This window comes from Nicotiana tabacum, chromosome 1 (assembly GCF_000715075.1).
Source record: "Nicotiana tabacum cultivar K326 chromosome 1, ASM71507v2, whole genome shotgun sequence".
NCBI classification, from domain to species: Eukaryota; Viridiplantae; Streptophyta; class Magnoliopsida; order Solanales; family Solanaceae; genus Nicotiana; species Nicotiana tabacum.
Window position 1 is genome coordinate 15,882,901 of NC_134080.1, and position 25,040 is coordinate 15,907,940.

Below are 25,040 nucleotides of genomic sequence, written 5' to 3' on the forward strand. Positions count from 1 at the left end.
TTGAAGCTCCAAGTCAAATTGTGCAACCAATGCTAGTAGCACGCGAATTGAGCTATGCTTCACGACCGGAGAGAAAATCTCATTGTAGTCAATTCCCTCCTTTTGGCTGAAACCTTTTGCAACCAATCTCGCCTTGAACCTAGCATCTTCCACTTCAGGAATTCCCTCTTTCTTTCGGTAGACCCACTTGCATCCAACTGTCCTCTTCCCCTTTTGTCTTTTCACTAAGACCCATGTCTGATTCTTGTGAAGAGACTCCATCTCTTCAGTCATGGCTAACCGCCATTGTGCGGCATCCTTGCAAGAAGTTGCTTCAATATACGAGGAGGGCTCCAGATCTTTAATCTCTTCTTGTGCAGCTACGAACGCATATGCAATCAAGTTTGCTTGATTTATAAGGCGTTTCGGTTCTCGTGTCTGCCTCTTCTCCCTCCCCTTCGCAATTGTGTATGGTTCATTGACAGCAAGTTCTTCAACCCCTACATCTTCTGACTCATCTTTAACCTGAGTCTCTTGATCCTTTTCCTTGGCAAGCTCCACCGGAAGCTCCACCTGCTCGTTGTTCTTGTTTCCTGAAAACTCCACGGAAACTTTACGGGGATCAAGTATAGAGGATTCATCGAAGGTGACATCTCTACTAACTATAAATTTGAGTAAAGACAAACACCAAAGTTTGTACCCTTTTACTCCATCCACATACCCTAAGAATATGGCCTTCTTAGCCCTTGGTTCAAGCTTTCCTTCATTAACGTGATAATAAGCTGGACACCCAAATACTCGTAAGTATGAATAGTTAGAGGGTTCACCTGACCATACCTCATTCGGAGTCTTAAAGTCAATTGCCGATGCTGGAGATCGATTGACAATATGAGCAGCAGTGTGAACTGCTTCAGCCCAAAATACTTTGGACATTTTGGCTTGTAGGAGCATACAACGAGCCTTTTCAAGAAGAGTTCTGTTCATTCTCTCGGCAACTCCATTCTGCTGTGGGGTATACCTGACAGTCCTATGTCTTGAGATCCCATGAACCTTGCAGAATTCATTAAACTCTTCATTGCAAAACTCCAAGCCATTGTCTGTGCGAAGATACTTGATTTTCCGCTCCATTTGATTTTCAATCAAAATCTTCCACTCTTTAAATGCTTCAAAAGCATCACTTTTTGCCTTCAAAAAATACACCCAAACCTTTCGTGAGAAATCATCAATAAAAATGAGAAGATACCTCTTTCCGCCCTTCGATGGAAGTTTAGAAGGACCCCATAAATCTGAATGGATGTAGTCTAGCACTCCTCTTGTCTTGTGTTTGCCAGTGCTGAAGCTGACCTTCTTCTGCTTCCCTAGAACGCAGTGCTCACAGAAGTCAAGCGTGCTGATCTTCTCACCTTCCAAAAGTTTACGATTGCTCAACATCTCCAGTCCACGTGCGCTCATATGACCTAGTCTCATGTGCCATAGTCTTGCCTTGTCATCATTAGATAACTGCACTGTAGATGCATTTGCAGAGCCAACAATGGTGCTTCCGGCCAATGTGTAAAGGCCGTTCTCCAGCTTGCCTTTCAGCATGACTAAAGAACCTTTAGTCACCTTCATAGTTCCTGCTTCGCTCATGTACCTGTAGCCTTGTTCATCCAGAGTACCCAAGGAGATCAAATTCTTCTTCAGATCAGGAACATGACGGACTTGTGTAATAGTCCTCACGATTCCATCATGGCAGCGAACCCGAACTGAGCCAATGCCAACTATTGCACAAGTTGCATTATTGCCCATTACTACGGTTCCTCCACTTTTCTCGTAGCTGCTAAACCAGTCTTTTCGGAACGTCATATGCAGAGTACAAGCAGAGTCTAACACCCATTTGTTTTCATAACTACTATTATTATTACACGATGTTGTTAGTACATAATCATTATCAAAATTATGTACCTGTTCAACTGTAGATGCACTCGCCTTTTCCTTGGACTTTGACATTGGGCAATCTCGTTCAAAGTGCCCCTTCTTGCCACAACCCCAACACTCTGTATTCTTCTTGTTCACACGAGACTTTGATCTGTGCTTTGATTTGGTCTTTCCCTGTTGGCTAGTCCGGCCTCTTACAAAGAGGCCACTTGCCTGGTCATCTCTATCTCCTTCAATGTGCCTCCGCACATCACTAGAGTTAAGTGCCTGCCGCACTTGCTCAAGCTTGATAGGCTCCTTGCTATACATCATTGAATTCTCAATATCACGATATCCTGAAGTCAATGAAAATAGCAAAGCACATGCAAGCGTCTCCTCCTCCCTTTTAATTCCTGCAATCTGTAAGTCCATGACAAGTTTATTAAACGCATCTAAATGATCTTGTAACGAAGTACCTGACCCCATCTTAAATGTGTGAAGACGCCGTTGTAACAACATTCTTGTTGTCACTGATCGGTCTTGGTATAGCCCTTCTAGCTTTTCCCACAACTGTTTGGCCGTCTCTTCGGTACCCGTACTCACTTCACAAAGCACGTTAGGTGCAAGGGATAGTTGGATTGCACTCAATGCATCCCCTTCAATCTTCTCCTTGTCGGGAGCTGATATATCCGTAGGATACTTTCCGTCAATAGCATGGATTGAACCTTCCCTCCGCAGTAACGCCATCATCTGGATCTTCCAGATATTGAAGTTGTTGCGTCCATTGAATCTATCAATTTCAAACTTCATGGAACTCATATTTGCTTGTTCTTTCTCCTTGGATCGTTAAAGAATCCTGTCGCTCTGATACTAATTGTTAGCGGAAACATAAAAGAAAGAATACAAGATTTAACGTGGTTCGGATCAAAATAATCCTACGTCCACCAGAGAACAATTGCCCTTTTTAATATTAACAAAGGAAGGGGAGATTTCCCAATTACACTTAAGAGAATTTCTCTCTTAACTCTCTACTCACTACAATGTATTGTATTGTATTATTTTGGGATGATTTCTACAAGTGAAGGAGTGCATCTATTTATAGAGGTAAAGACCTCCTCTTGATGTCATTGGTGACATCAAACTACCTCCTCTTGATGTCATGGGTGACACAAAGGAGGAAGCTTCCTCCTAGCATCCACACCAACTCTTTCCACCAACTCTTCCAATTGGCATGTCGGAGTTTGTCCAATCTCTGTAAAATGCCTGCTGGAATTGGGAACAAAGACATCATATAAGTAGGAAGTGAGTCTAATACTGAGTTGATTAGAACTAGCCTGCCCCCCAATGATAGGTATTGTGATTTCCATCTTGACAGCTTCTTCTCACACTTTTCTATGACTGAATTCCAGATTTCTTTTGATTTGGATCTTGCACCAAGAGGCATCCCAAGGTAAACAGTTGGTAGGGACCCAACTTCTCCTCCCAATATCTGTGTCAGTTGCTCCATGTTGTTAACTTCATTAATGGGAAAAATATTGTTCTTTCTCCAGTTGATGTGTAATCCTGAGACTCCCTCAAATAAGACCAAAATGATTCTTAGCAATCTAAGTTGTTCCTTTTCGGCATCACAGAAGACTAGAGTATCATCAGCATATTGGAGATGTGTGATCTCTAGATTGTCTGCCCCACTCCTGTTTACCTCAAAACCTTTAACCCATCCGCTGACTTTAGCCGTTTTGATCATGTTGTTCAATCCTTCCATGGCTATAATGAATAGAAAGGGAGATAAAGGATCACCTTGTCTTATACCTCTGTGTGAATGGAAAAAACCTTTAGGAGATCCATTTATGAGAATGGAGTATTTTACGGTAGATATGCAAAATTTCATCCATCTATTCCATTTCTGCCCAAAACCCATTAGTTCTAACATTCTGAGTATGAAGCTCCAATTTACATGATCATAGGCCTTCTCAATATCTAATTTGCATAAGATTCCAGGTTCGTTCTTTTTTATTCTTGAATCTACAGCTTCGTTGGCAATCAACACTGCATCTATTATTTGTCTTCCTTTGATGAAAGCCATTTGTTGAGCATCGATAATTTTCCCTACCACCCTCTTAAGTCTTTCGGTTAAGACTTTTGAGAGCAATTTGTAGAAGCTCCTTATCAGACTGATCGGTCTGAAATCTCTCAATTCTTTCGCATCTGTCTTCTTTGGAATCAAAGCTATATATGTTGCATTGAAGCTTTTCTCAAACATCTCCTGAGAATGGAAGTTGTTGAAGGCCGCCATGATGTCTTCCTTCAAAATGTCCCAGCACTTTCTGAAAAAACCCATTGTGTATCCATCCGGACCTGGGGCCTTGTCACTTGCACACATCTTCAGACAGGTCAAAACTTCTTGTTCCTCAAAGTTACTCTGTAAAAGCTCCCTTTCTGATTCAGAAATTCTTGAGCTATTTTCGAAATTGACAGTTGGTTTCCACTCTTCAGGCTCTTTGTATAACTCCTTGTAGAATTCAGTTATCTCGATCTCTATTCTATCTGGATCCTCGACTACTTCATGTCGAATCATTAGTTGATCAATGTTGTTGTTTCTCTTGTGTGCATTTGCAGTGCGATGGAAAATTTTTGCATTCCCGTCCCCTTCTTTGAGCCACAGAGCTCTTGATTTTTGTCTCCATACAATTTCTTCATTCTTGAGTTGTTCCTCAATCTCCATTAGAGTAGCTGTTTTCCTCACTGATTCCTCCTCTGTCAGCGCTCTTAGTTGTTGTGTTATTCTTATTATGGTGATCCTTGTCTATATTGTGGAGCACCATACTTAGAGCAAAATTGTGCATCTCAATCTGATGTGTGGAATTTTTGTAATATGTGTGGTGGTCATGGTGGTCATTGGGATGGTTGTCCTAATTTTTATTATTCCTCTCAGAGTTCTTATTATAATGATTATAATAATGTTTATTAGTTTGATAGGAGCAAGGAAGTGGAGGATATAGAAAGCATGGCTCGTATTATGGACATGATGAGGCAAGTAGTCGAGCAACATGACATGATGATGAGGCAAGTAGCCGAGCAACAAGATGAAAATCGAAAGGCTACACAAAGAATTAGTGCAACAATCATGAGAATGAAGGCCGAGGCGGAGGAAGCGGATGAAGAGAGCGAGTTCCCACCAGAAAATAATTTTGAAGAAGCAGATATGGTGAGCGAATCTTGGCTAGAGGAACAAGCTCAACTGATAAAATCTCATGAGTTTCTCTGTGATGGCCTTTCAAATATGACAGAACAACTGATAGAAGGAAGAACTGAGCTCAGGCAAGAGATAGACCAATTTGGCTCAGATATCCATGACATGCATGCTCAATTGAATAAAAAGGTTGAGGCGTATGATGCCCTACAACAAATTGTTGTGGATACTGGTCAACTTATGGAGCAAAAAGAGGAATCCCAACTATTCGACCAAATTATTTATGATACCAAGGTTGACGAAGAGTGCAAAATTGAGGATGTCAAAAATAATGCAATTTTGAGAATGAAGTGTGTTGGACCTCATTCTAAACACTTTTCAACATTGTGTTTGGTTGGTGACATGGGAATTGATCCAGTCGAGCATATGGAGGAGTCAATGGATGAGGAACAAAGTGTTTATATTCTGAAATTTGTGATGCCAAGGAGACAAAACGACATCCCTCACTTAAAGGCCAAGAAGTGCAAGATGCGATATCTATTGCTTGGTTCCTTTATTTTTACACCATCGCCCCAGGAACGTGACAGAAAAATTGATGCAAAATTGGGGGCACAATTCATATCTTCAAAGTGGAAGGAAAAGTGGTGAAAGTGATGGCGTCGTGCCGCGACATTAAATCAAGCGCTTGTTGGTAGGCAACCCATCTTTACTGTTTTCTTTTAGTTTTATTTTTTATTTTTTTCTTATTATTATTGTTGTAGTATTTGTTTTTATTTTGTAGGATTATAAGAATAGGAAGTGCAACCATTGGAAGAGTGCAAAAGCGAATTAGATGGTGAGAACTAAGTATGGGGTGCCACACAAAGGACGATACCTGGGGGAAGTCTGAGTACCTCATGAGCCGCTATTGTTTCGGCCTTTGGCCTTTCAGGGAGTTTCTTGTCCACCCTTGTTATTGTTATGCTTTATTTGTGCATTGAGGACACTACACTCTTTTAAGTGTGGGGTGGGAGAATTCTCTAGATGAGTAGTAGGATGTTGAATTGTGTAGCATTTTAGTAGCTAGAAAAAAAAATTGAAAAAAAATAAATAGAAAATTGGACTTTTCCCGACGATGGATCTCCAAGGCAGTTTTCTTGAGGGATTTAAGTCTAAAGAAAAAGAAAAAAAAAAATTCTTTGTAGGTAGTGTAGCAATTTCCCCTTGGTTTTTCTTTGTGTCGCGGTTCTTCTCCAAGGGTTTTGTTTGAACCGGGTATAGTTAGTTTTTATTTTTTAGAAATAGGAAGCCTTGTGCTATGTTTTGAATTGAAGCAATCTCTTTTAACCTTGTCATGCCTTGAGAATAGTGAGTACTTTAGTTGTGACGCTTAGGCTCAGTTTTTGCCTCTTATATAAGTACCTTAAATTTTATGATCGTGACGTTGCTTAACTTCTTTGACTAGAGTGTCTTGATGAGTCCAATCCTGAGTGACTTATGTGCCATGTGTGTGTAAGGTTTTGTGTTATTATGTGCATTACTTTTGATGTCTAGAACTTGCCCCGTGTGTTTGCAAAGCGAAATAGTAGTTTTGTTCAGTCTTGGAAGTGATATAGGCGTTTCTTTGTTGAGTCATATAAATATTTTACCCGCTTAATTGTTATGTATCATAGTTAACCCCTTTGAGCCTGTAATCCGGTTTCTTTGGCAACCACATTACAAGTCTTACCAATTTGTTTGAATTAACCATATATTTGAACATTTTCACCTCTCATGAGCACTTGAATTGTTATGAACTGTGTAAAAGTTAAAGTGTGGGGTGGTTGAGTTGGTTTTTGAGTGGAACTAGTGAAATAAGGAGAAAGGTTCATTGTTTTGAAAAAGTAAGAGCCATATGAATTGAAAAGAAAAAAAAATTAGTTGTATTGTTGTGAAAAATAATTCTAGATAGTGGTGGCTAGTGATATACTTGTGCTTAAAGAAGTGGGGAGTTAATGTATATTGATGTGAAGGTGGAGTTATAGTTTGACATAAGTGTGGGGTTTTGAAAAGTAAAATGTATGTATTAAAGTGCTTAGGGAGATGTAGTCACTCTTATATCCAAATGTATCCTATATGTCCCACAACCTATATTATAGCCAATTAAAGTCCTACTTGATCCTAGACTGAATGAGCTCGATTAGCAGAGTAGTACACTACGGGCAAGCCTATGGTACATCTTTTGTGGCATATGAATGTTAGTTCTGAGAATGAGTGAATTCTTTCTATCTTAAGTTCCTAAATGTTCTTAAATTTTATTGTGTGGAACTATTCTCTTTTGTTGTGTGAGGGCACTTGATTCCTGAAGTAAAGGTAATGTCATTGACCTCAATATTAGAGTAAGTGAGTGAGTTGTGAATAATGTGTGGTACTTGTGAGTCAAATCTTGAGGTTAAGATGTTACACTCTTGTGCTTAGTCTATTTTAAATATTCTTGGTGTGATGAATTAGGAGAATTGCTTAAAAAGGTTGTGTCTATATAAAGTGTAGCTTGATTGCTCGAGGACGAGCAATGGTTTAAGTGTGGGGTGTTGATGATAGGCTATAATTGTGTATTTTAGTCGCTTATTACACTCTAAGTTACTGTACTTTAATTGAGTTTGAGCTTCAATCGCTAGTGTTTTGCACTAAATATGTGTTTTATGCCTTGTAGGAATGATTCCGATCTATGTAGGCGTTATGAAATGAATTCAAGTGATTTGGAGCTTTGAAGTCTGAGTAAAAGACCAAGACATTAAGTCGGGATCGTGTTCAGAGGTCGGGTACCAAATCCGGATGTTAAAAGAGGACGAAATAAGTTCACTCTGAGAAAATTACACTGTCGCGCCGCATGGGACGCCGCAAGGCGCGGCGCAGCAGTGTAAAATGTTGCATGATGCGAAAAGTTGAGGCTGCTGATCAACTCCATTAGCGCGCCGCATGGCGCGGCGCAGGGTGCGGCGCGGCTATACAAAATTTATAGAGCCAGAGTCCTATTTCGCGCGGGAGAAGGTGTTTTCGTCTGGGCCCAACCCTACTTGGTATAAATACATATAAAACGCTATTTTGACGACTTTGGACAGATCTGAGACCTAGGGAGACTATTTTGGAGAGAATTGACGTGGAGGAACACACATCACGCTTGGAGGAGGCTTCTAACTAGTTTTTCTTCTCTTTTCTTCTTTTAATTTCATAGTTCATTAGTTCTAGAGTTTTGGGTGCTACATGAACGTTGTAGTTTGAAGCTTGAATTGCTCTTATTATTTTATCATATTGGTTTATTTATTCAATCTTGCGCTTAATTATTTAATTGATTGATCACCAATTGAATACTATCTACGAATCTAGGATTGAACTCGGGAGAGGGAATTTTAGATTGCATATAAGATTGAGTAGAGCAAGATCTTAACTCTGAGGGGGGCGGATTTGCGGTTAGGATAGGAATATACCTAATCGCCTTGCTTGGTTACTATACGAGAATTATTAATGTGTTCTTGTTAATTCTAATTCCATAGGAATATAGGCATTAGGTTAGCTTGAATAGGCGAGTTGTACTTCGGGAGAAGGCTACGAGCAATATTAACCTTGTCAACCAATAAACCAGATAAATTAATTAGACGATTTAAGTGAAAAATTCAACGGGATTGTTAGCTAACCCATAGCTCTAGAATATTCACCCACATTGAATTCGTCGTTAAGCTTGTCGCTATTTTCTTTGATCTCCTTGTTTGTTACTCTAGATTAAATTTTAGTAAAATATTCATACTTTAGGATTCGCTTGAATAGATTAATTGTTTGGTTTAATTTAGTTGATAGTTAATCACAAGTCCCTGTGGGTACGATATCTGGACTTACAATCCTATATTACTTGTCGACCACGTATACTTGCGTATGCATTTGGGAGCAATAAGTTTTTGGCGCCATTGCCGGGGACGAATTGAAAAATCTGTAATTTTAGTAATTAAGTAAAACTAATAAATTGAAACAGTATCATAAAGTTATACAGGATTAAATCATTATTATCTTACTTATAACATACTCAATATTTTAAATGTCCTACCCTCTCTGGTTCCTTCATTTGATAACGAGAGAACCTCATAAAATAGAAGCACACTCCTTGGTTAACTATCAAAAACATAATACTTCTCAACTTAGATACTAATATTTTGTCTGATAATATTTTTGATACATATAATATTTTTATTAGGCTTTTGATACTTTTTTAGTTTTTGTATAAAATCATAAATCACTCCTAATTGTTCGTTACGGTCATACACTTGAAACTAGACCTACTTTTAAAAGAAAATAACTTATCAGACTGAACCGGTTCAGTCTGATTGGTTTAGTTGGTTTATAAAAAAACCTTTGACGTCTCTAGCATAACTCTCTGGATAGCAGGCAACAACATGTATAATATATAGTTCTGTTTTTCTACCTTGGCTTCATAGTCCAAGTATTCCTCCTCCAGACTTTTCCTGGGGCTCAACGATTTTGAGACACCAGATCCCACAGCTGAGCTGTCAGACAAAAGCAAAACAACCATGAGACTCTGCACTGCATTATATGCTAACAAACACATGAAAAAAAAGGGCCTTACCCTTCACCTAAAGTCTTCAAGTTCTCAACAAATTTAGAAATGCGATCAATAGAAGGCCTCAACTCTTTCTGTGCAAGCCAAAGATATGGTTTAGAAAGATGTGCTGTGCTAAGCACAGTAAAAAGAAACTATGATCATTTACCAATCAAGTACCTCATAAACAGAGAGGAGTTGCATCACCAAGTTTACAAAATAATCCTCATGCTTTTCGAGTTCAACACTACAAAAGTAAGCAATACCAAGAATCCATTCAGCATAACACTGAACAAACTAAAACAGAGATATACTTCAACGTCCTTCCGGCTAAAATCTGGAAGAATGATTATGCAGTAAATCAAGTAACATACCTGACCTCCTTGTCTTTACTCTCTGTAAATGAAGACTGAAGGGTCCAAGTATCTTCCAAAAAGTTAATCCATGTACTAAGGATATTTGCTTCAACTTTACATGAGCCAATGGATTTTGTCAGCTCGTCTTCCTATGAGCATGAAGAGATAGGTGATGGCCAGTGCAAGAAGTAAGGATAGGAGACACATAACAGGCATAGCAGGAGCTGGAACTAGAATCAATGCATAGGGAATTAGTACGCAAGAACAGACATTTAAATAAAAGACGAACCCTAGTTTTTAAATGAGCAACAATCTGATCATTAGCTTCATAGAACTGGTCCCTCTCTTCTCGGACATTTTGAAGGCGTGCATTAGCCGCAGCCAATGAGATATTAACCTGAAAGAAGAAACCCATTAGCCAGAGCCAATAACTTGACAACTAGCACAATTTTTCCGGGAAAAAAAAAAATCAAAATCCAATCAAAATGCAAACTCGAACAATTTGATCATTCAAAACTAATCTTGAACCCCTTCTCAAAGAAATCTCAACTTGACAGATAGAGAACAATAAATTATTTTAAATTTTGCATCAACATGGAGATGGTGCAGTCACTAATCATCTAAGTCAATAAAATTATAAAAATGGTAAAGGGATGCATCATCTTAACCTCAAACATTATATAGAAGGTTACCACAGCACAGAGATAATTCGAATTGTTTTTTTTGGGATAACGTAAAGGTAATATTATTCAAGCTAATAGCAAGAAGGTTCTGCAAAAGAGTACAAAAGATCATTACAATTACTCCGCTACATCTTTGACATCATTAAGTCAAAAGAATCAAAAAAGATGTTTCAAATTCTCTATCCCATGTTCCTTAAACCAGAGAAACTTCTTTACTATATTTTGCATTTAAAGAAGTCACCAAGGGAATGCCTTCCATCAACAACAGAGTACCTGTTTCAACTGAGCTTCAATCTCATCTCTTAGTTTCTCCAGTGCAGAAACCTCAGTCGCTAAGTCCTGAAAACCAAGCAAATGAACCCCAAACCCTCTTTAGGCCAAGCAATCCCAGAAATCTATATTTATTTACTCTTCAACCACGATTGGTGCAAAAGCACTTCGCCTATAATGTAACATCGTGCAAGCATGTTACCTTCTCTATTTCACCAACTTCGCTAGTCTTGGTCACACGGAATTTTAGTGCCTCCTCTTTCTGAATTCTGTCAACAACAAATAATGATAATAAATCAGCTAGCTATGTAGATACACATTAAGAATCAAGTAGCAGCAAAAATCACACAATTCATTATTAAGTGATGCCATCATTCAAATATCAGATCCCATTTTAATAATCTTTAATCACATGACCAAACATGGGACAGAAATTATCATCTACAACCCCTCGCAAATATGATGCATTATCCCGCACCCAAGGGTGTGGCCTAGTGGTCAATAAAATGGGAGGAGAACCATGAGGTCTCAAGTTTAAATTCCCACGGAGGCAAAAAATTTATTCTCATCTATTCAAGCCTTGGTAGATAGATTTACCAATACTTGTGCTATGGGAGGTACCAAGCATCTCGTCGAATTAATCGAGGTGCACACAAGCTACCCCGAACACCATGGTTATCAAAAAACATTATGATACATTATCCCCCACCCTCACCCCCAAAAAAATTCTTGTTTGCAAACCAAGTAAGCTCTTGGTGTATAAAACTTAAAACACATGCAAAACAGATATTTAGCATATATATGGTTTGTGGAAACAACTCTATGTGAGAAATGAGATTAAGCTAAGTTAGAGGCAAAACGAATACAGTTTATAGAGGCAGCTCTTTCTCACCAAATGGCAACACAAATAAAAATGGAGATTGCATAATGGTGCTTATTTAGTGATGAAGCGAACAATTTGCGACTTTACAAATGTTTTTTTTTTCTTTTTGGGGATAAGGTTTGCCACTTTACAAGGGGATTAACAAAACACGAGGACATAGCAACTGAAATATGCACTTCCAACCTGTGGTCGGAGATCTTCTTTTCAGCTTTGCAGGTGGAGCTAGCAAGAGATTCAGATAAGACTTTCAACTTATCAACCTGCAAACAGTCATGTAGCATAATCTTATGAAAGATGCAACGAACAATTGATGTAGAAGAAAGGATGAACTTTGCCGAAAATACTGGGCCTCATTACTCGTTAATGTATAACGATCCACCTGTTCTTTCCATAAACAAATTTCTATACCAAAACAAATTGGATGAAGCATTTCTAGAACTTTAAAGGAACTAGGACATGCTGACCAAATTTGTCTGTCAAAATTGGAATATAATACAAAAGGTGGCAAACAACCTACAAATATAAGTTGACACTGAAAAGAGATGCTTGATAGCTACCAGTAACAAAATATTTCCTAACAGATATTCCCTATGTTTCCTTTTATATTACACTGTTATTTTTTGGAGAGTCAAATATTTTTCATTTGACGAAAACTTTATATACATTTGATAAAAAATTTAATTTATAAAAATTCATGACCTATAATACTTTTTATGTAGTTACCATAGTTTAAAATTACTGTTCAATAATTAGGAGATCATGTCTGAATTGAGACAGCAAATTAAATGCTACGACCTTCAAACTCCAATCCCCTTCATTCTAACAGAGGAGTAGAAAGGATAGAAATAAAAGCAGCTAGTTGACAAAATGTAGATGTGTAAGCAGAACATATGCCCCACTGAAAACAAAGAATGGTTAGGACTGGGAAATGATTAAGATTTCTATGACACTGAAACTTATCATGAGAGAAGTGAGAACAAATTTAAAATATGGCATACACACCAATGGTAGAGAACTTCACAAAGTAGGTCAGGAGTAATGATTTTAATGGAATCTAGACAGTAACAATATGGACATACATATTATTCAGTGTTTGTTGCCCACCTGATGCAGCCTTAACAAACAATACATCAAATGAAAAGATGAGCAAAATGCAATTTCCCAAACGGGGAACCAAAGTTCCTGTTTTCAGAAAACAACATTTTAAAGTAATAGGTAAAAGGAGTGGTGTACCTTCTGAACATGGACTTCAGGGGAGTCCCCATATTTCAGAGCTTTTTTCTTCAGTAGAAGCCCTTCTAATTTAGAGCAGACCCGAATATGTGCAAGTGCTCCTTTCAGAGCCTATCAATAAAATGAAAACTGTCGCGTTCAATCAAGTTTTCTATTTCTAACGACAAAACAAAAAAGAAAGTTTTAGCCTAATTTATGAAGTGCTAAGAGACTTTTTTTTAACAATCTTTCAGTTTCTTATCATGTCCGCAAGATAAAACCAAAACTCCTGAAAGTAAGGCCCAGAGAGAATTCTATTTGTGGTGATGTTGATAGGTGAGGCACAGTAACATACCAACCATTTTAAGTGCAAATGACCATTGTTGATGCAAACGGGAAAGCTCTCTCGTGCAGTAACCTCATACAAAATTTATGAGACCTTACAAAGGTCTACAATTACAACAAGAAAGTTTTTTTAACAAGTAAAACTAGAACCATAAGAACTTTTTAATAAGAGTAAGACCAGGACCATGAATTTTTTTTCATGAAAACCAGAAAAGTGAGCTAAAATAGAGTTAAATCTGATACCTGAAAAGGAGTTAAATCTGAAAACTAGAAAAGTGAACTCAAATAGAGTTAGACAGTAGATATCATGCATGTAAACCATCTATTCTATCATCTTAGGAGACAGTCACAGAACATATTTAGAAATCCGAAAGAGGAATTATTTCCTGAATATTCCAGAATAGGGAGTTAACAGACTGGCAAGAACCAGAACAAAAATGGACAATAACACCTGAATATTGATTCTTCGCTCTCCTTCAAAATCATGTCATTTTCATATATAGTCCAGTTACATTCTTCAAATACAGATGAAAATAAAATAACCAATCCAAATCTATGAAATACATTCACATGTTTCAATAATGTAAACGCAATTAACCATTCATGTCAAATAATTTTAAAATGATAGTTTCTTTATAAAGCATGCAATTACAAGAACGTGCAATTCGAATAAACTTCTTAATGGCATGCTCAGTTTCATTATGCCACATAAAATGCAGATGGAGCAAAAAGGAAACAACGGAACAGCAATAAGGTTCACTCCTTTTTTCCTGGATAAATAAGCAATAAGGTCACCTCTATTGAAGCAACAGTCTCTTGAGACATCATTTCATGACCCTCACCATTTGGGTCCTTTGCTGCTTTTATTTCATCAAGTTTTTTCTTCAACAATGAGACCTCAGCATCAATTCTGCAAGAAAGAAAGATGAATGATGCGTCAACTTATAACCTCTTCCGGACAAGTTTAAACATTTTTCACAATGTATTCTGTGCTTATAAAAAGATTTAACAAGAACTGGTTCTAAAACTGAGCTTCAGCTGTGAATTTACAAGTGCTGTATTTTTCGGACTTAAGTAGACCACAAACCTATGAAAAATCAGAAAAATATTGTATGGTTCCTTGCTCATGATTCAGGAACTTGACAATGACCCTTATTTACAATACTCCACAAATTAAAATTTTCCTTCCTTCTGGGACAATTCACAAATTGAACACTGATACTGCCATTTATTTTGGTATAAGTACTGATAGTTACTCCACAAAAAACACAAAATGGAAGAAGAAAGGCTACAATTATGATTTCATTTGCATTAACGGAAAAAGGAAGAGGACAAAAAGAAAAAAGGCAATAACTTAAAGTTTTGTTTTTAAACACATTATCATTTTCTCTATCATAGAGAACAAGTAGCACAAAACTTCCCCTCTCACCTAAATAAGATCGCCTAAAGATACCAAATTGCATCAGTCAAAGCTCATAATACATGGCAGCTCCGTCTCAAAAATATTTGGCTCCAGACAGCCAGGCTTTAAAATACACAAAGATCTCAAGAACGTGAAGTGTCCTAGCAAGAAATTACCTCCCAAGATCTGCATTAATTTTCAAACCTGTGATAGCACTTTCTGCAAACTGGAGCAGCTCCTCTCGCTTTACCTGCCAAAAGAAAATTATGTTTTCACGGATGGAAAGCATGACAACAAGTTTTAGTCTTTAGGTAATATTTTTTTATTGGGCAGCCTGGTACACTAAGCTCTCGCTATGCGCAGGGTCTAGGGAAGGGCTGGACCATGTTGGGTCTTATGTATGTAGTGTTACCGAATCTATTTTTCTAACCTATTTAACTTTTTAGCTAATATCCCCCTCTGTTATGTATTGTGTGATAACAAAGGGGGATATTACCTAAAAAGTTAAACAGGTTAGAAAAATAGATTAGGTGAAAGAGGGCATTGGAAAACAAGTGCAAAATTAGCTTCTGAAAAATGGAAAGGAGTGGAGCGAATAGAACTGCATTAATTCCTTGAGATCGTCAAGACTCGACAGCACATAAATACATTTTCACCTGAGCACAAGCAGATGGTAAAACAAATTATGACAACGTCTGAAGGTTTTCCTAGTGTTCCCACCCCGGTCAAATTTGATCCACAGACGGAACAGGCGGAAAATGTGAATCTCATTGGGTCTAGATGGAATACAGATAAAAACATTCAGAACAAACAAAGACAAGGAGAATGTAGGCAACCTTAGAGACGAACTTCAGACACCAAGCCATTGGGCAAACTACAACATTTCAAGTAAAGTGGTTCACAACGTGGCTGGTCAAGGGCATCCGCAAATAGATCTTATAAGTATTGTGGGGCATCTATAATCCAGAAATTAATACACAATGATTTCAAGGAGACAGAATTTTCCTTTTCCACAGGTTGAGTATTTGGTGAACTGGACCTAAAGCTAGTTGAGATGTTTTTAAGGAGATACAATTAGTTATCAGACCAAATGCAGATGTCAGTACACTTTAAGATAAAATGGCCTCTGATTTAGTTGGTGGTCTAGTTTAGTTAACCAACCAGATGTAAAATTTTAGAAATTATTACATAAAGGATGTCTCACAACTGAACTTCACAACACTTTTCAGCCTCAGTGAAACATAATCCTGCAGTGAAAACTATTGGACGGAGAGTACAAAAGTACAGAGTTCCAATTATGGTTGTCTACTGATAAAATACAGTAAGGACTGTTTTGACTTTACCAATACTTCATCTTGGTAGCTTGAGAAAGCTTTTGCCAGATCCTGGATACTGCTGACTATTGCATAGTGAACCTCTTTTCCTCCAGTGAGACAGAGTCTGCAAGTAACCAAATACAGTTATATCTTGACAATCAATGCCTAGCCAACAGATACAACATAAGCCAGAACATAATGAATACCAAAGTTACTAAAGCACAAACTCATGGCCAGTGATACTGACTAAACTCACCCAAACAATTCAAGCAGGAAAGAGACTTCTTCTTCATTTGGCGCTTCAAGAATCTGAATCAGAGGAAAGAGTAAACCTGCTGTTAACCTTCGTAATCAACAATCTTGAGAGCTAGATATCAGGCAAGTTACATACATAAGAGAAAAGAAGAAGGACATTACACTATCTGGAAGGATGAAACTGAAACACCATCCATTCTCCATATATGTCTTTGTTCAAATAAAATAATACTCCCTCCATCGCAATTTATGTGGCACACTTTCCTCATTACTCTGTTTAAAAAAGAATGACACATTTCTATATTTGGAAACAATTTAACTGTAAGCTTTCTACTTTACCCATTTTACCTTTAATGAGAAGCTTTTATAGCCACATAAACACTACGAGACATTTAAGACCACAAGTTTCACATGTTTTATAGCCATACAAATATTATAAGCATGTCTGAGACCACAAGTTTTACAAGTCTTTCTTTTTTACTTAAACTCTGTATCGAGTCAAACTGCGTCACATAAACTGAAGCGGATGGAGTAGTTGTCTATATCTAAACTTTCATTCTTCAACCTAAGAGCTTTAACGAAAGATGTTTCTTAAGAAGCATTTATTTGAAAAGATCAAAGTAAATGAAAATGAAAACTTAGCAACAGAATTGGTAAAGGAAACTAAAAATGTATGTAGCTTCTTTAGCAAAACCAAGCACGGCCTAAAGATATTTATTTACATACCATAGATATTGATATGCCCTCCAAAGCTTGACTGTAAAGAAAGACGTCACGGAAGTTCATTGGTTCACCACCCATCTCAGAATCATAATAGAGAACCTATCAAAATTGGACATAAGGGATAAAGCTATCTGTATGAAACAAGTATATTGAGGTTATAAGCTTTCTGAAGGGTGAATCATGAGAATCCAATCAACAATATATACCCATAGGAGAAAAGAATACTGCAACAATGTGATTGAGTTTACTCTCCATCTAAGCAACACAAGTACAAGACCTGCAACTAAATAAGAGAGACAAGGGGACCACAATCAAAAGAGTCGACAAGAGAGGATTGCTCAGTGGTAACCACCCTCCACCTCCAATCCTGAGGTTGTGGGTCCGAGTCACCAGAGAGCAAAGTAGGGAGCTCCACTGGGGAGGGGTTAACATATATATATATATATATATATATATATATATATATATAAAGAATCCCTTGATTTTTTTACGTGTGGTGATTGCTTTCACGACAACTAGCATAATATATAAAGCTTGGAGTTTTCTCTAAAACTATTCAAGAACAAGCAGAAATTATCCACAGATCAGGATCAGCAAAACTTGATATGAATTGTAAAACAACCAAAGGCAATCTGATATCCATTCAGATTTGCTTCCAAAATAAGCTTGTGGAAAAAGAAGTTTTATCAAACATGCTCAGCTTCATCGGTTTCTGGCATGTTGGTTTCTCGTGACTGCGTACTTGCTGCATTAACTATTACTGGACTGAAGATGGTATATGAATCACGCTCTAGAGAAATTGAGCTAATAATAGTGGACTAGCAGCTTTAGTACGTAGCAAATAAAAATAGTGTCAGGAGTTCCACAATCAAAACAAGATCCAGCTGCTTCTTAGTGATCAAAAGCAGCAAAGGATTGAAGGGAGTGGAATCTATACACTCAACCGACACTCCTTGATATTTATTTCAGAACCAGCAAAAGAGCCATTTAGGGGACTCCTGGATACACCTTATCAAAAAGGAGAATACTAGACACAATGAACAAATTCCTCAACAGATTATTCCATGAGATAAAACAGCACAAATGAATCTGCGGCAAACTACTAAAGCATGCAATTATTTCACTTAATGCACATAAAATCCCAAACTGAAGAACAGAATAATTCTAGAATATTACAAAACAGGAAAGGTCTTTTACTCATCACAAAACAGGAAAGGCCAAAGAGAAAGAGCATGGAAGGTCAATTTACTCACCAGAGATTGTTTTCTTGGATTCTCCTTTGCTTCTTCAGAAGGATACTGCTGCTCGTTGATCTTATCCTTATCTTCAGCAGAAACCTCAATCCTCTTTTCAATTTCTTTAAGTACAGCTAACCACATTTTCAGCAATCGAACTCTCTCTGGTCCCCTGCAAGAAACAGAAGCTTCTTCCAATCTTTTGACCGTCTGTTTGAAGCTTTTGAAGTTCCTATTCCCCTGGCATAAACAGTAAATCATCTAGTTAACTCTTCAGTTACAAATAAGAATAGAGTCCAAGCACAAGGGAGCCCAAATATAAAACTTTACAGTTCCTGTAGTTTCAGAAGTCCATAACTATGTTAAGCTCCATTTGAGCTCGGCTGCTTATATTTCTTACCTTTCTTAAGCAAATCTTACTTTTAAATTATTGTTATAGTTCAGCTATCATAATGCTAAACAATAAAACAAGTTTGTTTCCTTTTCTTTCGAGGACTACAATACACATTTCCCTTTCAGGACATCCCGTTTTTTTTTTGATAAGGTAAATTGTATTAATCAAAAGGGAGAGAACTCCCGTATACAGGAAGTATACCAAAAAGTAGAGAATTTACATCAGAACATGATTCTCTACAAAAGACGCCCAATCTTCTATACAAGTAGGGGCTATATGAGTGCATCAAAAAGCGATAAAAAATAAAAGACTATTCTTAAGATGTGAAAAAGGAGACTCAATCCCCTCAAAGCTCTCCTATTTTTCTCCCCCCAAACTATCCATATGAGAGCTAACGGGGCGAACTTCCACGCCTTTTGCTTTCTTCTTCTACCCAGCTATGTAACATCTCCGTTACAGTGCTTGGCATCACCCATTGAACACCAAAAAGATTCAGGATTGCCCTCCACAAAGCCAAGGACACAGGGCAATGCAACAAAAGATGATCAACTTCTTCCCCTGAGCTTTTACACATGTAGCACCAACTAACAAGTGTAATTCCTCTCTTTCGAAAATTTTCAGCAGTCAAGATCACTCCCCTCTCCGCCAGCTATGCAAAAAAGAACACCTTCGTCGACGCCTTAGAAATCCAGATCGAAGAGTATGGAAAAGTGGCCTCCTCTCTCACCAACATACTCTGGTAAAGGGACTTTACGGTAAACAAACCATCGCCACGAAAACCCCATCTCCAAGAATCACAAGATGGTCGGGGCCTGTCTTGCCCATATAATAGTGTCAACAAATCTTGGAGCTCCGCAATCTCCCAATCTTGCATGTTCCTTCTAAATGAGAAGTCTCATACTACCCCTTCCATGCTCCTTACGAATCTGTTGGACCATCAATTCCTTCTGGTTTGAAACTCTGAAGACGTGAGTGAATGAGACCCTCAGAGTATCCTCTCCACACCACCTATGGTTCCAAAAGCTGATTCTCCTCCCATCTCCCATCTTGTAAGTGATGTTGCCACTAAATGCTTCCCAATTCTTCATGATGCTCCTCCACATGCCACACCCGAAAGGTGTTGTGATTGCCTTGGTCCTCCAACCCCCTCCCGTGGAATCGTACTTTTCTACTATGACCTCCCTCCATAGGGCATGCTCTTCTACCCCGAATCTCCACAACCACTTCCCCAATAAAGCTCTGTTGAATACCCTAAGATCTTTTACTCCAAGTCCACCCCACTTCTTTGGGGAAGTGACTGTCTGCCAATTCACTAGATGAAACTTTCTAGTTCCATCCGCCGCATCCCAAAGAAAATTCCTTTGAAGCCGCTCCAGTTTTTCTGTGATGCTCACCGGCGCTTGCAACAGGGACAAGTAATAGGTGGGCATACTCGATAAAGTGCTTTTAATAAGCACTTCCTTACCGCCTTTTGACACACAACACTTCGGTGTAGCAGTGTTTTGGATAGCGTGCGGCGATAAATAGCAACGAGGGTCCGCTTCACTGAGGCGAGAGGCGAGCAGCGAAGCGCTTGCCTTTTTGCTGTGAAGCGACAATTTATACAAAAAAATAAAATATTCTATATATAACTAAAAACTCAAATAGCAACAATATATTAATAAATCAATAGCAATAATATATTAATAAATATATCAATTCAAAAATTAAAAACTCAATAGATAGTCATAGTAGTTTCATAAACTAAAACAAGCAACATCTATATGTAATTAATTCTGCTCTATAAGACTAACCGAAAAAAAGAGTAAATTTTAGGTTTGATTTGAACTATGAAGTAGCTCTCTGTCTGACTACCTCTGCCCGTATCCAGGATTAAAAAAACAGAGCAAAAAAAAAAGAGAAGAAAAAAAAGGAAGGGAAGAAAGAAAGAAATAAAGATAGAAAGAAAGCTAGCTCAAACCTCAAAGAACTCTCTGCTGCTTGCTCGAAAAACAGAGCCAAAAAATAAAGAAAAAGGAAGAAAGAAAGAAAGAAGAAAGAAGCAAGAAGAAAGAAAAAGAAATTGACAGCAATGGTCGAAGAAGAAAAAAATGGACAGCAGAAACTAGAAGAAGAAATAAGAAATGGACAACATACCTGGGCTATGATGTCGCTGTCCCAAGCCCTAATATTTAGTTTATTGATCGAAAAAACAAATGGTGATGGTTGTTGAAAGAGAAAGAAGTGAAAAACCCAAGCCCTAATTTGTATTTTAAATTTTTAATCGATGTTTGGTCGCTGCCTTTTCTTTCTTTTCTTTTTTTTTTCAAAAAGCGCCGCTACACATCGCCTCGCGCATCGCAGCGCCTCTCGCTACATAGGCAGAGGCGCTCGCCTTTCTGAAATCGCCACGCAACAGAGCAAAATGGCACCGGCAGCTCGCATCGCATCGCCTCACGCTATTAGCGCTGAGGCGAGCGCTATTTACAACACTAGTCTGCTAATCTTTTTTCAACCCTTTCGATCACTGGATTCCAAACCGTAGTATCTTTATGCGACGCGCCCAATGGGAGACCCAGGTAAGTAGAGAGGAGGGAACCCACCTTACATTCGAGAACATAAGACAAAGGCACAAAGCATCAATATTAGCAACCTCATCCGCCGAGAAAATCTCACACTTGCCGAGGTTGATTTTGAGTCCTAATACTATCTGAAACCACTGCAAGACCTGCTTCAGGTAGGTCAACTGATCCATATCGGCATCACAGAAAACCAGGATGTCATCCGCAAAGAGCAAATGAGAAACTCTTCGGGCACTGAGCACCCCGATCGGAGCTGAGAATCCTCTCAAGAAGCCTCCGCCCGCCGCACGATCCATCATTTTACTCAGAGCATCCATCACTAAAATGAATAGCATGGGGGACAGGGGGTCACCTTGCCTGAGACCCCTAGAGCTGCCAAAGAAACCACACGGGCTGCCATTAACCAAGACAGAGAATTTGACTGAGGAAATGCAGAACTTGATTCATCCCCTCCATCATGCCCCATACCCCATCCGCATCATAATGAAATCCAAGAACTCCCAATTGACATGGTCGAAAGCCTTCTCAAGGTCCAACTTGCATAGTAAGTCGGGTTCTCTATTTTTCCTTCTGGAGTCTACAAGTTCATTTGCCACCAAAGCAGCATCCAGGATCTGCCTACCTTCCACAAACGCATTCTGGGAGGACGAAACAGTCACGTCAAGAACCTTCTTAAGTCTGTTGGAAAGCACTTTGGAAATAATCTTGTAGATACTCCCACGAGACTAATAGGCCTGTAGTTTCTGATACAAGATGCACCTTCTTTCTTAGGCACAATAGTAATAAAAGAAGCATTGATACTCCTCTCGAAAACACCATTCACATGGAAGTATTCAATGGCTTCCATCAACTCCCCCTTGCTGGTGTCCCAACAGAGCTAGAAGAAGGCCAAGGAGAAACCATTAGGCCCGGGGGCCTTATCACCAGCACAACTCGACACAGCCTTGTGCACCTCCTCCTCCTCGAAAGCCCTTTCTAGCTACTCACTGTCTCTCTCCCCTATGTGGTTGAACTCTACTCCCCCCAAAGTCGGCATCCAACTAACTTCCTCTTTGTATAAGTTCTCATAAAACCCCAATATCGCCCATTTTACCTCCTCATCTCCCTCAATCCTCACCTCATCCATAACTAAGGACTCTATGAAGTTTCTCCTTCGATTTGCAACCGCCACCTTGTGGAAAAACTTGGTATTCGAATCCCCCTCCTTTAACCAAAGCGCCCTCGATTTTTGCCGCCAACTAGTCACCTAAGCTATTGCTAACTCGACTATTTCCCTCTTAACCTCCCCCAATCTCGCTTTGTCAGATTCATGTAACTCTCTCACCCCTTCCCTCTTTCTAATTCCCCCAATGCATGCATAAGCTCCCCCATTTTAACCTCTACCCTCTCAAAAACCTCCTTATTCCACCTAATAATATCTCTCTTGAGCAATTTAAGTTTCTTCGAAAGACGGAATGAAGGTGTCCCTGATACCCCGTAGCTTGTCCACCATTCTTTCACCTTTTCACCGAATTCTGGCACTTTCAACCACATGTTTTCGAATCGGAAGAGAGCACGCACCCCCCTCCCTCTGCATCCATCTAGCAAAATAGGCAAATGATCCGAAGTTAGCCTAGGTAAAGGAATCTGCAGCACATTCGGCACCAGTTTATCCCATGAGGGCGATGTCAGGGATCTATCAAGTCTAGACCTTGAGTTGGAATCCTCATGGCAGAGCCAGGCCAGCTTCACACACTCAACTAATCGACCAAGTAACTGCTACCTCCCACAAGCACAAACACTCACCAAGACTTACACAGATAGAAAGAGTTAACCTAGTGTCATCTCTCCCACAATTTGAACCTTAGTTTACTCGAGTTATTACTCAAACTTTTTACCACTAGGCACCCTCATCGAGTGTTGATATTTTTTCATTTTACTTTCCAGCTATTTAATTTATACTCTGTAATGTTGACATCGTCTAGGTGTGATATGCATAAAACTCCATAGTCCTTATAAACAGAGCTCGAATCAAAATGCAATATCGAGGAATAGAAGTTCAGGGATCTTTACCCCTGCATGACGTACAAATCTCTAACTTTATCAGAAAACCCACTTCAGATCAAGAATCAAGCTTTCTTTTATAGTTTTTCTCACAGGTGAGTTGGCCCGTCAGTACATCACCCTAGTATCAGGACTTGGTTATTTGGTTCCCGCATTTTGTGAAGTAGAATATTCCACAATACCCAATTCGTCAAAAATTACCAAGCCTAATTTTAGATAAATGTAGCACTATTCTTGAGCAACATTCAACAACTCAAGTTTTTCAAGAAAGAATTAAAACCAAAATGGATTTCAACAGAGTTTTACCAATAAGCAAATTACATAAAACATGGATGCACCTCTCAGTTTCCTCAAGCTTCAACTTGAGCTTAGCAATCTGGCTCTCCGTTCATTGCTAATACTCAATAATTCCTTCTCACTTCTAAACACTATTGCTAATTCCATGGTGTTCCGTCTCACCTCAGTCAACACCTTTCTTCTCGCTATCCTCCTCTTTCTTCACTCTCTTGAATAGCTTCTTATGCAAAAAGCACCCAAACAGTACCCCTTTTAGCCATCTTTTCTAAGACCTCCACTACATAATTCACTGGAATAACCAGTTCCAAATCACCCTTCTGCTTCAATTTAGATGACCAACATTTGTGCTCCACATATTTCAAGACTAAGGAGCCTAAATTCGATTTCCTCTTCCTCTACCTCAACCCCTCAAACTTACAACCATCATCCTCTCCGTCCCTCACGTGACTCAATATTCTCTATCACAGTATCACGCATGCTCACTTGCCCGATACCTAGCACAATTTAGGTTCCTCAATCAAGAAATCTGTGGAGCACAAATTTGGGTCATCTAAATTGAAGTTCTTGGGTGAGTTGAAACTGGTTAGTCCGGCCAATTGTTTTAGCTGAGAATTTGGGTAATGTTTGAGTGCTTTGCATAAGAAGCTGTTCAAGATAGCAAAGAAATAAGAGAGTACCGAGAAGAAGGTATTGTCTGAGGTAAGTGGTGTTGAGTCCCATATCGTTTGTGGGATGGGCACTTGGACTCCGTATATGGTCTTGGTCAATCATTACCTCATGAGCTAGCTTTTCGGGTTGAGGTATAACCATATTCCATTTCTTTACCATGGTACCAAAGTCAGGCCCATCCCATTTCTTGTTTAATTCGATATTGGGCCCCCATATTATATTGTACACGCTCCAGATGTCCGGTCTTGTACGTGTGGGGGTGTTGAGTCCCACATCGTGTTTGTAGGATGGGCACTTAGACTCCTTATATGCTCTTGAGCATTTACACCTTATGAGCTAGCTTTTGTGGTTGACTTAGGCTCAAATTTCATTTCTTTAACAGGAACACCATGACATTAGCAATGGTGCATTGGTGCTTAGAAGTGAGATGGAATTGTCGTTGGTAGCAGAGGCGGATACACCTTGTGGCATGCGGTGTCACGTGACACCGCTTTGTTGAAATTTTTGTTAAATAAGTATAGATAGATAGTATACAAAATGAAAATATTGGGTATAAATATAAAAATGACACCGCTTGTTATTATAGTAATTTATTCATTTGTTCATTTTCTTCAAATATTGACACCACCTACCAAAAATCATGCAAACTCTATTGGATTCCATTTGGGTCTTAATTCTTTTCTAGATACTCAGATTTATAGTGAGCTAAGTTTATTTATATAAAAGTAGTAATAAATAAATAAATACATAAATATACAAGAAGA

At 38.7% G+C, this 25,040-nt stretch overlaps 1 protein-coding gene across 4 annotated transcripts in view; it reads right to left on the reverse strand.

The window, feature by feature from the left end:
- The window catches only part of LOC107762325 (uncharacterized), a 36,201-nt gene that overhangs the window by 10,683 nt on the left and 478 nt on the right, over positions 1 to 25,040 (reverse strand). For 3 of the 4 annotated variants that reach the window (XM_075241241.1, XM_075241207.1, XM_075241186.1), the window contains exons 2-16: positions 18,331 to 18,552; positions 17,081 to 17,176; positions 16,356 to 16,408; positions 16,127 to 16,223; positions 14,960 to 15,033; positions 14,177 to 14,291; positions 13,058 to 13,168; positions 12,008 to 12,084; positions 11,144 to 11,210; positions 10,945 to 11,010; positions 10,278 to 10,385; positions 10,007 to 10,137; positions 9,813 to 9,879; positions 9,660 to 9,727; positions 9,498 to 9,579 (exon numbers count right to left, since the gene is read on the reverse strand). In XM_075241241.1, coding sequence (XP_075097342.1) covers positions 9,498 to 9,579; positions 9,660 to 9,727; positions 9,813 to 9,879; positions 10,007 to 10,137; positions 10,278 to 10,385; positions 10,945 to 11,010; positions 11,144 to 11,210; positions 12,008 to 12,084; positions 13,058 to 13,168; positions 14,177 to 14,291; positions 14,960 to 15,033; positions 16,127 to 16,223; positions 16,356 to 16,408; positions 17,081 to 17,176; positions 18,331 to 18,552 — 1,434 coding nt within the window. Of the gene's footprint in view, positions 1 to 3,048; positions 3,142 to 9,497; positions 9,580 to 9,659; positions 9,728 to 9,812; positions 9,880 to 10,006; positions 10,138 to 10,277; positions 10,386 to 10,944; positions 11,011 to 11,143; positions 11,211 to 12,007; positions 12,085 to 13,057; positions 13,169 to 14,176; positions 14,292 to 14,959; positions 15,034 to 16,126; positions 16,224 to 16,355; positions 16,409 to 17,080; positions 17,177 to 18,330; positions 18,553 to 25,040 lie in introns of those variants that run through there. The other variant, XM_075241261.1, reaches the window with a different exon arrangement.